The 13702-nt window shown below is 39.4% G+C and overlaps 1 protein-coding gene across 2 annotated transcripts in view; it reads right to left on the reverse strand.

The window, feature by feature from the left end:
• ACAD11 (acyl-CoA dehydrogenase family member 11) overlaps positions 1 to 13687 on the reverse strand; it is a 29632-nt gene extending 15945 nt beyond the window's left edge. The window contains exons 1-13 of one of the 2 annotated variants that reach the window (XR_014849827.1): positions 13355 to 13687; positions 11110 to 11209; positions 10750 to 10875; positions 9237 to 9398; positions 8640 to 8804; positions 6823 to 6970; positions 6128 to 6249; positions 5593 to 5699; positions 5326 to 5449; positions 3582 to 3659; positions 3035 to 3173; positions 2816 to 2923; positions 1570 to 1668 (exon numbers count right to left, since the gene is read on the reverse strand). Coding sequence is in view for 1 of the 2 variants with exons in the window: in XM_085051270.1 (XP_084907396.1) it covers positions 1570 to 1668; positions 2816 to 2923; positions 3035 to 3173; positions 3582 to 3659; positions 5326 to 5449; positions 5593 to 5699; positions 6128 to 6249; positions 6823 to 6970; positions 8640 to 8804; positions 9237 to 9398; positions 10750 to 10875; positions 11110 to 11209; positions 13355 to 13491 (1615 nt within the window). In the remaining variant the exon portion in view is untranslated. The remainder of the gene's footprint in view (positions 1 to 1569; positions 1669 to 2815; positions 2924 to 3034; positions 3174 to 3581; positions 3660 to 5325; positions 5450 to 5592; positions 5700 to 6127; positions 6250 to 6822; positions 6971 to 8639; positions 8805 to 9236; positions 9399 to 10749; positions 10876 to 11109; positions 11210 to 13354) is intronic. The other variant, XM_085051270.1, reaches the window with a different exon arrangement.
• Between the last annotated feature and the right edge of the window lie 15 nt (positions 13688 to 13702).

Raw genomic sequence — 13702 nt, forward strand, 5'->3', positions numbered from 1 at the left:
TCTGACAAAATGCCTGATCTACAGATTAAGAAAGCCAAAAAGAATCTCTCATTTTTAGATACTGTTCTTAGTTACACAATTAGGGACTGGAACTTTAAAAAGCTCTAAAATGACAGACAAGAAACAACAGTAGTATAAACAAGACCTGAGCCTCTTCTCCCTGTTTGGATGACAAAAGCTTAAAGAATGTCTGCCCAGTGTTTTGAGAAATACTAGGGCGTGAACAGATTAGTCAGAAGTGCTTGACTGATTTTCTACATATTCACCATAAATCTGACATATTTAAGCCATACTGGATTTTCTGTACACATGCAGAGCATAATAAGAAACCCAGTTCTTCCATGAAGTAACTGACTCCTTACATATGTGATTTATGACTTGTCTTCATAAATACAGTGGTGACATCCCAAACATCCAAAGTTCTAATGTTACAAAAGTTAAAAAACCCCAACCAAACCCAAAAGAACCCAATCAAAGAAAACAAACAAAAAAAACCCCACCCAGCCAGGCAGAAAGGGAGACTGAAAAATACGGAGCTGAATGAACAGGTTTCTCAAACTACAGTGCCTTTCATGCATCTGTCTTTATACAAATCTGATTGCCCTAATTGCATTTATTAGAAATAAGACAAACCAAATCATGCTGACTGTCCTATGTTTACTCTCCTTTTTATAATTCACGTAACTAATTTCATGAATATAATTTTGTGTGTGTGAGCCCCTAAAACTTTCCCATTACTTCCTTAGGGACTGCAATGCACATCTGGGAGACACTGACCCAGAGCAAAGGTTAAGTAGCCAGCAGTTAAGCAACACTCTTGGGTCAAGAGACAAGATTCCATGTCTCCTTTTATAGAAATAGAACAGGGAGAGAGATCTATCTTCTGGTGACTCCAGGTATTGCACAAGCATGTATCAGAGGGTAGCTGCACACTTGTGTACGTAAATGAAACATTCAAGTTTAGCAATTCAGTTTATTTACTTGGCTTTCAAATTCCCAGAGAATGATGACTTCCAAGTTGCTGTCACGCATGTTTTGGCAAAAAAGTAACAGTACTACAATATTAGGGACAGTTACCACTTACAGTGCAATCCACTGATTTTACTGGGAATTATATATAAGAAAAGCTCCTGTAATAGTCAGTCCAACAGCATCACAGGCTACTTTAAGAGCAGCCACATTTCACTGTAACTACACAGTACTCTCAAACTTCTCACACAAGCTGCCAAAGACACCTTCATAAAAACAAAGTTTAAAGGATTGAGCCATAAATGTGTAGAGTTAACTGATAAAAAGAGATAAAGTCTAAAGAAAATACCAGCATTCATTCTGTGAACAAAATTCAGAGATTCCAAAAAGCACCCAAATCCCTAAACTGGATTTGAATCTTGGACTTTGGTTCATAGAACAAAAGCTCAATTCAGCCATTTCTGTTGTTTCACATCCTATTGCCTTTATTCGAGGAAAGACAAATTCTCATCTCAGAAATGGAACATAAATACTTTTGTTTTACTAGTTCTTGGAAAAAACTTTAGACTTAGCCATTCTAATTTAGTTTTCCACACTTACCACTGCTCCACCACTTCTTGCCATTGATCACATAGCTGTTCCCATCTCGCTCAATGGTGCATTGCATGTTGGTGGCATCACTTGAAGCCACATCAGGTTCTGTGTTAAAGGAAAAAAACAAACCACCAAATTAAATATAAATGTAGCACTACCTCCACAAATCTAGGGCTCTAGGTATGCTTTACTAGTAGTAACACAGTTTTGCTAGCCGTAGAAAGCTGTTTGCAGAACCTCACTGCTGGTGGTCAAAAGAATTCCTATTTTCCAACAACCTGTTATTCACAGCCAGTTTAAATGCACTTTTCTTGGGCTTGGAACACCTTTTAACACCACAGCCTTCTTCCTTTCCTTGTGTTTTTAAATCCATTATCCTTCCATTGTACATACAGGTAACAGTCATATTTCTTCTCAGCCTGTTTTTCCCCCTGGGCTCCTCTCAAGTGAAAATAAAGAGATTGAAACTAATTTTGTGGTGGTATCTGAAATAGATTCCATGAAGCTGTCAGCAAAATGTCATCAATGATTTTTTGGAACAGGAAAGATTCTTCCTCTCTCCTGTCACTATTACCTCTTTTTACAGGCCATCTACTTTAAAACAAAAGTATCTATTTCCTCTTGGGGAACACAGTGAAACAGAATTTGCAAAATAAGTGTCTGCAAGGTTGAGTTCTCTCAATTCTTCCTGACACAGGAGGATCAAAATTTTGACATCATGTGTTCCAAATGGTACATTCCTACAGCAACAGCCAGACTTTCCAGATGACATAAGCTTTCAAGAGCAAAACCAAATACAATGCTGAGATAGGGACATAAATCAAAGTTATTTTTGGGTTATATCTTAAAATGTCTGACACACTGCACAACTGTAATCACAACAATCACACTTGGACCTAATTGTGGGATGCTAGAGAATTCCAAAGCACACTATGAAAAAGGGTAAGATCAGTTGTAGACCTGTTTGGTACTATAAAATGTATTTTACTAGTACTAATATTAAACTGAATATATAGAAAGCAAATACTAATTATTGCAACCATGAAAATTAGCAGCTATCAGGGAAAGGCAGCAAGGGTGCTCCACTTTGCATTCACAGCTCATAGAGGATTTTGTATTCACATTCACAGACACAGCAGATACTTCTGTACCAATTCAGTAAAACACAACTTGCAGTTTTCTACTTTTTGGTGCATACATGGTGTGAAGTTTCTGCCAATTGCCTCTAACTTTCTTCTGTAGAAAAACTTACCTGTCATGCAGAAGCAAGAACTAATCTTCCCTTCTAGGAGAGGCTCCAGCCACTCTTTCTTTTGCTCTTCAGTCCCATACATGTGGAGGACCTCCATGTTTCCTGTGTCTGTAAGAAATCAGCAGTCTTGTTTACTGCTCGAGACACAAAGCTTGTGAGGTGTAAGATGCCCAAACACTTAATGCTTCCAGAGCTGAATTTTGGGACAGGGTTACTAACCTGGTGCATGACAGTTGAAAACCTCTGGAGCAATGAGGCATCTCCCTGTCTCCTCAGCTATTAGGGCATAGTCAAGCTGGCTGAGGCCACTGACATCTGGGAGAAAAAGGTTCCACAGACCTTCTGCTTTGGCCAATTCCTGTTGCAAGAATCAACAGAAAAAATATCAACAGTAAGTCTTAAAAAAAAAAACAAAACCAAACCAACAACCCCAGTTAAATTCTGACTTGCTACACATTTTCTTCACTCCTGCCTACCATACTGTCCAATATGTCTGATGCCTTCTTTCAGAGCTATTCTGAAATAGTAGGTATGGTCTTTGACTTAAAGTTCAGATATGCCACCCACAGACCTAATTTTATTTTTCCTTCTCTCTCATTTGTTTCTCTCACCTTCTGCATACTTTCTCTTCCTTTCCTTTCACTGTTCCTCACACAATTTCTTTCCATGCAGAGTAACTTCTCCAGCAGGATACACCAACCACTCTTACGCTCTACGTCTGTGCTCTTTTACTGCTCGAGTGCTAAAAGTGTTTATTATCCCATACCTTCAGTCTCTCCAGAAGTGGTGGTTTCTTCCATTTGTCCTCAGTATTTCTACGTTCAGTATAGTACTTCACTATTTCCTTAGAGAAACAATTAAAAAGGTGCTATTTAAATTAAGAACACATGTATCACACAAATAATAACATGTATCTTTCAGACTTATGCCCCAAGGAGCCAATTAAAAAAATACTCAACGCATGTTTCCATTATATAGCTGGTTTCATTATCAAATTAAATATATAATTGAAAACTAAACTGCCATCTATTCATTTTGCAAACTTTAAATGTGAGATGACCCCAATTAGTACCTTACCTTAACTACTGTTTGGGATTGTTTAGTGTGATGATGGCCCTAGGAGGTCAGTATTTTCCGGAGATAAAAGTTACCTGTTACCAACAGTACACACTAGAGGCATGAACCCCAAAGGTAAAACAACAAACATCTGATGTACTAACACTTAAGATTCAGGTTTCTGGTCACAACATTCAGATACATAAGCCAGTTAACCTTTGTTAACTGAGAAAACCCTCCACAAATAATACATTTTCTCTTCCTGTCAAAATAATTCCTTAGCAGATTTTGTAAGCAGTCATTCCAAGAACCACTCACTTGTTTTGAGTGAACCTCAATATTCAGTAATCTTATTGTTTTCATAAACATGTTTTACTGAGGCACAGAACTTCAAGCCCAGCCCAGATCTAGAATGAATAAAAGTAGAGCCCAATTCTGAAAATCACACAATAAAGACAACTGGTGAAGTAGAATTTACAAGGCCTGTTACCAAAAATAACTTCCAAGCATAACACTACTCATCTGAAAAACTTGCATGGCTATTTGTGGTTCACTTTTTTTTTAAAGCAAATACTTGAATTATTGCAAGGCTTCCTTGGACAATCCAGAACTACAATCCAAACACAGTCACAGACAGAGTTTTAAGAAACTTTGCATGTCAAGAGTTACTGCCCTCAACCACTCCTTGTGATAACCAGATGTATTAATAAATCTTTAGATTAATGTTTTCTGCACTTCTGCCTGACTGCAAAAAGAAAAAAAACAAAAAAAACCAGAAAGCCAAAAAATCCAATTCTGCAACAAAAGTCATCTATACTTCCACGAGGCTAAAAGCTGAACCAACTTTCTAAATGAAAAAAATACTTCCTACTTCCTAGGATAAGAAGTAAAATGCTTAATCTCATTTTCCCTTCCACTAACTATGGATTTCTGTGTACATTTCATTATCTGATTTCAAATCTTCATTGGTATTACATATATTCAGGAATGAGGCTACTCTGGTACATTATGCAACCCCATTTTTTGTCACAGCCTAAAAAGCAAGAAACAGAACCATTCAGCTTCACATAGTTAAAATCAGCAGTTTCTATTTTTAAATAGGTGTCTTTCGGTTCAGCATCTAAGAGTTCCAGGTTTTTGTTAGCCTAACAAATATTTTGGCAACTTCCTTTAAAAAGTTACTCTTTCTAAAAAGAAATTTTTACACTTCAGAAGTTTAAAAAGTAACTCTCAGTTTTCATTAACAATGCATACAACATTTAATCCTAAAAAAAATAATTCAGATTATAATGATTTCTGATAATACACTGCAATGCCACAAACATCATTGCATGAAAATAAGGCTGTTTCAGAACAAAAAAAAATAGGACATGACTTCTATACATAGTTTTACATTTTTATAAAGTCTAGTCAGAGAATGCTCCTTTATAAATAGGTTAGCTAAAAGCTTTTACCTTCTCAGCTGGATAAATGTGCTGTTTCAAGAACTGCTTAACCTTCAGCAAAATTTCTTGGCCTTTCCTACTTTGATGGAAGAGCTCTCCAGAAATGCTGTGCTGTGTGCTGCTGAAGGATGACCTAGGGAAGAAAATTCAATGCACTAAGAAGTAAGATCAGATTTCCCCCTCATAATAACATAAGGTGCCTTAGACAGGCATTTAAATAAGTGAAGATGATGGAAAACCTTTGTCTTGCCTTTGACTAGTTTACACCACTCTTACTTTTTTGAGAGTTCTAATCCTCTTTCTGCCAAAGGCTTCACAATCTTTGCAAATTCATGGCTATTCTCTGCAGAAGCATTTCCAATGAGATACCTGGCATATACACCCTAAAACCAAAAGAAAGGCATATATGGTATAATTATGCACTTCAAATTGTCTCTTTAACACACTGGTCATTTCTTCAGCTATGACAGTAAGACTTAAATACACATATTCTTAAAAGGAAAAAACTTACTGGGATATGCTAATATTGTTTTTGGTACATTTCTGGTATAATGAAGATGCTTGTTGCACAAGAGTTAAAAACAAATTCCAGCTAAACCAAACTTATGGCAAATCACAAAAATTAGTAGTGGAACAGTAAAAAAAGTAAAAAAGGAAAGACAAATGGCTGCACATGATACTGCAAGCAAGCCCAGCCTGTCCCTCAAGCCAACTGGCAACAGCATAGACATATGATTATTATTCGTGACTAAATGAACTATCCACATACACACAAAGATATGCAACATTTCAGCAAATGTGAGAGCATTACCTGGGCTATGGCTGCCATTTTAAAATATGACAAAGCAAGAAAAAAGTTAAAGTTGGATAAAGTAGTGGTAATACGCCGGCAGCGGCAGTAAATGGAAACCAGTTCTTCAAAGGAAGGAGTTTCTACAAAAAAATAGAATAGATTTTTTTAGAATACTCAACATTTTCAAATTTTTTTACACCTTATTCATCAACCATTTGAACAGTTTTTAAGCTTTATGAGATATTTCATTTACATAGTAAACAGCATGATTTATCATTTCTCATGACATAACTGTGATATGGAGAGACCAAAGGAAGTAGGAGTTGCCAGAATTTCAGATAACCATAACACTTCCTGCTGCCCTTTGTCTCCATTCCAGTCAGGAAAATAATTTCACTCTGGGAGAAAAAGCATTTTTTAAAAATAAATTACATTTTTACATTTAAATTTCTTTTGTCTTCTATTATCTCTTAGAAAAGTTCAAAATAAGGTTTTACAGAAGTAGCATGCTGTGGCTAAGACACAGATTTTTAGAACAGAACTATCTAAAATCTACCTCACTATCAGCATGCTTGCTACAATGAAAATAATTATGGAAAAATTCTTTACAAATGCAAAATGATACGCTCGTGAATTTACCATTTAATTCCTATAGCATTTCAAATAGAAATCAAGACAGGATTTGTTTCAAGAAAAAGATTACAGTTTCATACCTATGATGTCTTTGAAACCCAAGACAGAGCCTTGACCTAAGTTCTTAATAGATGTAGGCCAAAAGTAGAATTGAGTGGCATATGCTAAATCTGCTAAAGGGTGACCAGTAGTTGAAAGTTCCCAGTCCAGCACTGCCAAAACACGAGCCTTAAATAAAAATAAAAACCTGAAGTGAGTGCTAGAAGACGTTTTCTCCATTCAAAATGCTCCACCTACTCAATATCCAAGAGTTTTATTTGGTTACTATATATTTAAAATTAAAAACACACTCTTTTGCTGTCTACAGCAAAAAGAGTTCTTTATGGCATTATCTAAACATCTGCAGAAAATTAACATTCCCACAGGGGTAGAAAGCTAGGCATTTTCCAAAGAAAATCTGATTTCATTCTACATTTTTGAATAGTGTTCTTCCTGTCAGAAACTTCTAAACTCTTCTAATATAACACTTGACTGAATTAAAATAACCTAAAGAACAGCATTACTGACAGTTGTCATGTTTCCTCCCCAGTCCTGTTGCACAGTCCTTTAGCACAGAAATTCACAGACAGACCATGCACCAGAAAAGCTAATCTGTCACAACATTATACACAGATTAACACTTACGTGGGGAACCGAATTTCTTAAACAGGAAGTCAGTCACTGTTCAGAGTGAGCCCCTGCTGCAAGCACCCTTGCAATGGTGTCCTCAGCTGGGTGGTCTGAGACTCCCCACAGTGTCATTCTGATAAATTCTTATAATCCAGCTGGCCTGTCAACCTGAACAACCCCTCCAGCCTGCTCATGTTCCATGGCTACTTGAAATATGTGCAAAAGTCTTTCCTACATTGTCACTTCTGCATATTCAGAACAGTTTCTACAGATTACTTAAAACTACCTGTGTACAGCTGGGTCAATACCTTCAACTGCATCAAGAACAGCTGAGAGGCTCCAAGACTGCCAAATTCCCTGCTCAGGGAACCAACCAGCACATTTAAGTCTACAAATCATGTCTATCAACTAATCTATGTACAACAAGTGGAATCTCTGTGATCAGGATGTTGCTTTGTCATAAAGCAGGCATTGCAGTCTTGGTCACAAATCCCAGGCATGTCTTCTGGTCACAACACAGCAAGTAGAATGGAAAAAAGTAATGAAAATGCAACTGTGTTGATAGACAGGTAGCACACATTTATTTCCACAAACTAGGAATTTTCAGGGTCTCTGTGATCTACATGTGCTCCATAACTAAGCAGCTTGGGCAGATTTTCCTTTGCTTCCACTACTATTCTGTATCATGCATTCAGACCCTGCTCCAAAAGCCCTTGTTGTTAGTTGAAGCCATACCACAGATGTCAGTGGGCTTTGGATCAGATGCTGATGTAGTTTAATGAAGTGATCCTTCAGCTGCACTGAATTCAATAGGACTTATGCACATAAAATGCTTTGTTTCTGTACCTTGAAGCAGGGACTAGAACTAATGAATAAATTGAGTATCTCTCAGGGCCAGGCTGGTTGGGGCCCTGAGCAACCTGGTCTAGTAAAAGGTGTCCCTGCCAATGGCCAAGGGGCTGGAACTGGATGATCTTTAAGGTCTCTTCCAATCCAAACCATTCTATGATTCTGTCAATTCTATTTAGCTCCTGCAATGAAAGCCAGGACTGTATTAGGTACCTAAACACCATACACAGGGTTTAGATATGAGTTAGGCTTTCTACTGTTTCTTTCAAAGATGTAACATGCACTAAAATAATCCACATATAAGTGTCCCATTACATGACAAGAGTAAAAAGAAATGAAGGACCAAAACCTACAAGAGGTACAAATATATTTCAAATACCTCTGTTGGGTGGAAGATGATGTTATCTATTCTGAAGTCCCCATGAATCAGGCTTTCTTCATTATCATCAGGTGGCAAGTTGTTTGCCAACCACTCAGCCAGCTTGTTCATGGCAGGAATATCTGTATGAGCAGCTGCATCATACTGTTTTTTCCAAGTTGATACCTAAAAAATACAAACATTCCTACAGATTTTTCAGTTGATTCACAAGTTTTTCAAGAGTACAAAATTCTGAAGCAAATGCTTCTGGGCTTTGACTATCACCATGTTGCTCAAAAATTCAGTAAAACCCAGTACCTCTGCATTTGCAAATGTGAACTGAGATATCAAAAGATGAAACGAAGACTACATCTATTTTAATCCCATTTACATAGCCCAAATCTAGTACTATTCCAAAAGCAAATGAGTATCATTCCCTAAGTATAATACTACAGAATCAGTCCGAACGCAGTAGTAGCTTAAGACAGTGCACAATTAATTGAACTAAGTGAAGGTGTTTAACAGCTAAAATATGATAATTACTAGGTAACAATTTAGCTTAAAAATCAAATAAACTTTCAAAGACCAGACAAAACAAGAGAATATTAAGAGCTGTACCTGTCTTTTGCAGTATCCTGGTCCTCTACCATATCCTTGGAGACCCAATGACTGTAAATCAAAGGAGTGCAAGAGGGCCAATGTTTCTATCATTGCAAGATACAGAGCAGCACGCTCTGCTGGGCCCACCTCAGGCAGCGAGATGTCTCGGAAAATGCGACCCTAGAAATACCATAAATCAGGGATTTGATAGGATGTACACACCAGATGAAAAGAATTTAAGCTATACATTCCATGGCCAAAAACAAATGCAGTGAACCAACACTCCCTATGCAATCAAAAATTCCTTCCTCATTTATTTTATTCCTGACCCAGGGCCAATGAAGGGATTCACAGTAATCCCAGGCCATTAGTATATGGTGTATCTGTAGATGAAAGTCTGAATTGGAACACTCAGTCCAGGTATCCTCAAGCTTCAAAGCACCAGGAAAAATGTTACTGTGCTGTCTTCTAACAGCTAAGTTGCAGGAAAAATACCAGGGGAGTGGAGAGGCAGGTAGGAAGAGGAGGGGAATGCGAAGGGGAATGGGTTGTGGGTACAAAGAGGCAAACAACCCAAAGAAAGTCACTTATTTTCTCCTTAAAAGCAGTTGAATACATTTAGAAGATGGGTGTGTTTCTCCATTTTCACAGTTGTTAAAACCAGAGCAGTGCAGTCCATCGTAGAATGGACGGACTGTACATTTAGATACTTAGAAATGTAATGAGGTTTCTTCTCAAGCAATCACTTTGTTCCAGTCAAAACCAGAAAAAATCTCCATCTTTAGTATAAGAAACTGTTTCAAAATTTTCACAGCTTTTACATTCTATTACCCTTGATTTATGGTTTTTGTAGGAAGGTTAACCTAATCTTCGATAACTGGCCGACAAACTCTTACATTTCTAATTTCCCAGTGAACCTGATGATAGAGTGGGATCCAGTGAAAAGGGAAGAGGTCTAAATTCAACTCCTCCTCCCACAGGATAAAAAAAAAAAGACACAGTAGAGCAGACTTATGCTCAAAATCTAACAGAAAGCATATCAACTCAGCTACAGCACCCCTAGAGTTGTGGACCACAGACAGCTATGCTGTGTTCTTTCTGAAATTAGTGTTTGAACTGGAATCCTGCTTTCTTTACAAGAAAAGGTTATTGTATGTCAGTTCCTATCTTCAATACTAAACAGGCTCCAGGATGTCCAAAGACTGAGGTTATAGACTAATTTTTTCCCCTCTGACTTCTGTATGCTTTTCACAGAAGCAATACTGCCTCATTTCAAGATATCCTTCTGAGGGCTCAAAACAAGAACAAGAGGTTAAATACTGAGCTGAAAAAAAATAAACAAAGTGTGAAATAAGCCCCGGAGAAGCTGAAATCTGTGAGAATCACTGATAGCTAGCATTTCTTAAAAATATCAGAAGATTATTTACACTCATATCACAAAACTGTCCTGGGTTAAAAAAAAGGTTTTAGATAATTTAAAAGCAGGTTATAGTAGGGAGAAGGAAAGAATCTCTCACACTGGAAGACCAACCTGCACATGCTGCATTACATAAAACTCTGTTCCAATGATGGAAACATCACTGCAATACAACAGGGGCTCAGGCACTGGAAACCCAGCTGAAAATAAGGCTTTCTGCACACGATATTCTCTATCAACCTGAAGAAGACACAGAAATTTGGGTTCAATTAAAACCTCCCAACATAAGCAAGAACAGTGAATGACAATGTATCCTCTCAAATATTTAGTTATATATAGAGCACAGAACATGGGAAATGATCCAGCAACTCATTGCATTTCTGGACACATTCATCAATGAGCTGGACTATCACGTATAGACCCTGCTCAGCTGCAATATGAAGTGTTTGGAGCTTGGTGAAGAATGTTACTTACCTTGTGTGCTCTAGGTAAAAGGGGACCATGGGGCTTCTTCCTGAGCACAAAAGCCTGCCCACCCTTCTGAAGGTAAAAGGTTGGGTTTGACTGGCCTGAGCTGCAAAGAGAAAGATTATAATTACTCAAAAATTCAAGTACTTACAAATTTGTAAACTTCTAACAGAAATGATGCTTGCAAAATGCACTGTGATTTGACCTGAACAAAGTGGCAACCTTCTCAAGAGTTGTCTTGTGTTGTGGGTTTTGTTTCAAATCCTGTCTTACAAGGAAGCAAGTGATAGCCTACAAAATCAAAAGTCAGAACTTCTATTCCTGCCTATAAGAAAGATGTCTTCTTTCACTGTGCAGAGGTCATAGCCAATTTGTTCTCCTGTACCATGTTAAAGAGAGATCATGAACTTATTTAAGGTAAGTAGTAGATACTAAATTTAAAGCTTTCTGATTGGGAGGAAATAAAACAGAGCAAATTCTCATTAGCTCATAATCGTATATGTCTTTTGGAAAGCTGTATTTTAAACAAGGTAAGCATGAAGGAATTGGTTAGGGACTTTTTACAAGAGCATGTAGTGACAGGACAAAGGGGAATGGATTCAAACAGAAAGAGGGTAGCTTTAGATTAGATATTAGAAAACAAAATCTTTACTGTGGGAGTGGTGAGGCACCGAAACAGGTTGCCCAGAAAAACTGTGGATGCCCCATCTCTGAAACCGTTCAAGGCAAGACTGAGCAACCTGGTCTAGAGAAAGATGTCCCTGCCCATGGCAGGGGATTGGAACTAGATGATCTTTAAGGTTCCTTCCAACCTAAATCATTCTATGATTCTATTCTATGATTAAATTACTGATGATTTGAGTACTAAGCCCCACTGTTTGCCAGCCTGATTATCATCTCAAGAGACAGCCTATAGGAGCTGTAAAATTTTAGAGTGAATGTTGGAGTCACAAAGAAAATTAGACATTTCAATCACATACATGTGTAAAAGGGAAGGACAACCCAGTTAAACTCTTCATAGCACCTTGTCTGTCATGTTCCAATCAAGCCCACTGATCCTTATTTTCCTCAAGGCTCTGTGCTGATCTGCATGCCTTTCTCTATGCATTCTGGATAATTTTTAAAATATATTCTGACTAAGTCCAATAAAAGATTAGACAACTATTGGAAAATAAAAGTCAAATGGACTTTTGCCTTCATTCCTCCAATCACATTTCCATTCTCCCTGAAGTAGTCAGGGCATAGTTTGTAATAGTTTAACAAGTTTAACTGACAAATACTCCGTGTGGCAAAAAAGAAATTTAGCCCAGCTGAGCCTTGAACTGAAATTACAACACAAAGTAGTAAAAGCATAAATACTAAAAAAATTTTAGCAGATTTTACTCTCCTGAGGACCCTCCTAAAGACTCCTCCACTGAGGTACATATGAGGATTAGGGCACAGCAGGGGATTGAATGAATGAATGTTTTATATTTACATCAGAAGACAATGAAAAATGGTTCACTATTTCTTAGTGACAGGTGCAGATAAGTCAGTCGAGGCTATGCCTACAAAGGATTCCTTATTTTAATTTACTTCTAATAGTTAGTTCCCGACACGAAGTCATGCAGCCCCAGCACTGCTTTGCTGAATGCAAATGAACTCAGTGCTCTGTGGAACAGCGGCTTTGGAGCCTGGGTGCAGCAGCTCCCTGGCACACTGCCATAGTGCTCTCCAGGCATTAACAGGAATATTGGCACATCCTTCTGCTGTTCTCCTGGGTTTGCTTACCCGGTAACAGCCTAACACTTTCACCATTGATTTCTGTAGCCACGTACGTGCTTCTGAACGTTATTATTTACTGTGCAATTAAAGATGGAGCAGATCAATGCAGATTTATGTGCAGGCAATAAAACAATCGTGGGTGAACTCCGAGGCCAGCGGGCAGTGGACCCAACACACAGCCCGCCTGGGCCAAAGGTCACCTTGGCCAACACCGCAAACTTTGCCGTCTCCAGCCGCTCCAGGGACGAGCTGGGACGTCCCTTTAATAGGACCAAGCCAGAATGCATCTTAAACATCCCTCGATGGTGCTGCCCGCCATCCCCGTGGCACAGAGCTGTGCCTCCGAGCAGAGCGGCAGCGAGCTGCTACCGGGCGCTCTGGGGCAGGGGGGCGGCGGCGACCCCGCCACCTGTGTCACCACCTGTGTCACCACCTGTGCCAGCACCTGTGCCACCACCTGTGTCACCACCTGTGCCACCTGTGTTACCTGTACTGCCTGACAGCCAGCGCTCCCGCGGGCAGCCGAGGGAAGCCGGGCAGGCGGCTGCTCAGGTAGCGCTCCAGGCTGCCCTGGTCGAAGCGGTGCTGCTGCCGCACCTCGCTGGTGCCCGGCTCCGCCGCCATGCTCGCACAGCCCGCCCCGGCCGGACCGCCCCAGTGCGCCTCGCTCGGCCAAGGACAGCGCTCCGCGACCCCCTGGCTGGCGGGGGCGAAGGCTTCTCCCGGCTGACGGTGTTTCCCAGGAGGCAGGCACCGCCCCGGCGGACACCGCCCCTCAGCCCGCGGCCGCTGCCGGCTGTGGGGAGGAGGCGGGAAGGGAAGGGAAGGAAGGGAA

The sequence above is a fragment of the Lichenostomus cassidix genome, chromosome 2 (genome assembly GCF_008360975.1).
Source record: "Lichenostomus cassidix isolate B80296 chromosome 2, HeHo_3.0, whole genome shotgun sequence".
NCBI lineage: Eukaryota > Metazoa > Chordata > Aves > Passeriformes > Meliphagidae > Lichenostomus > Lichenostomus cassidix.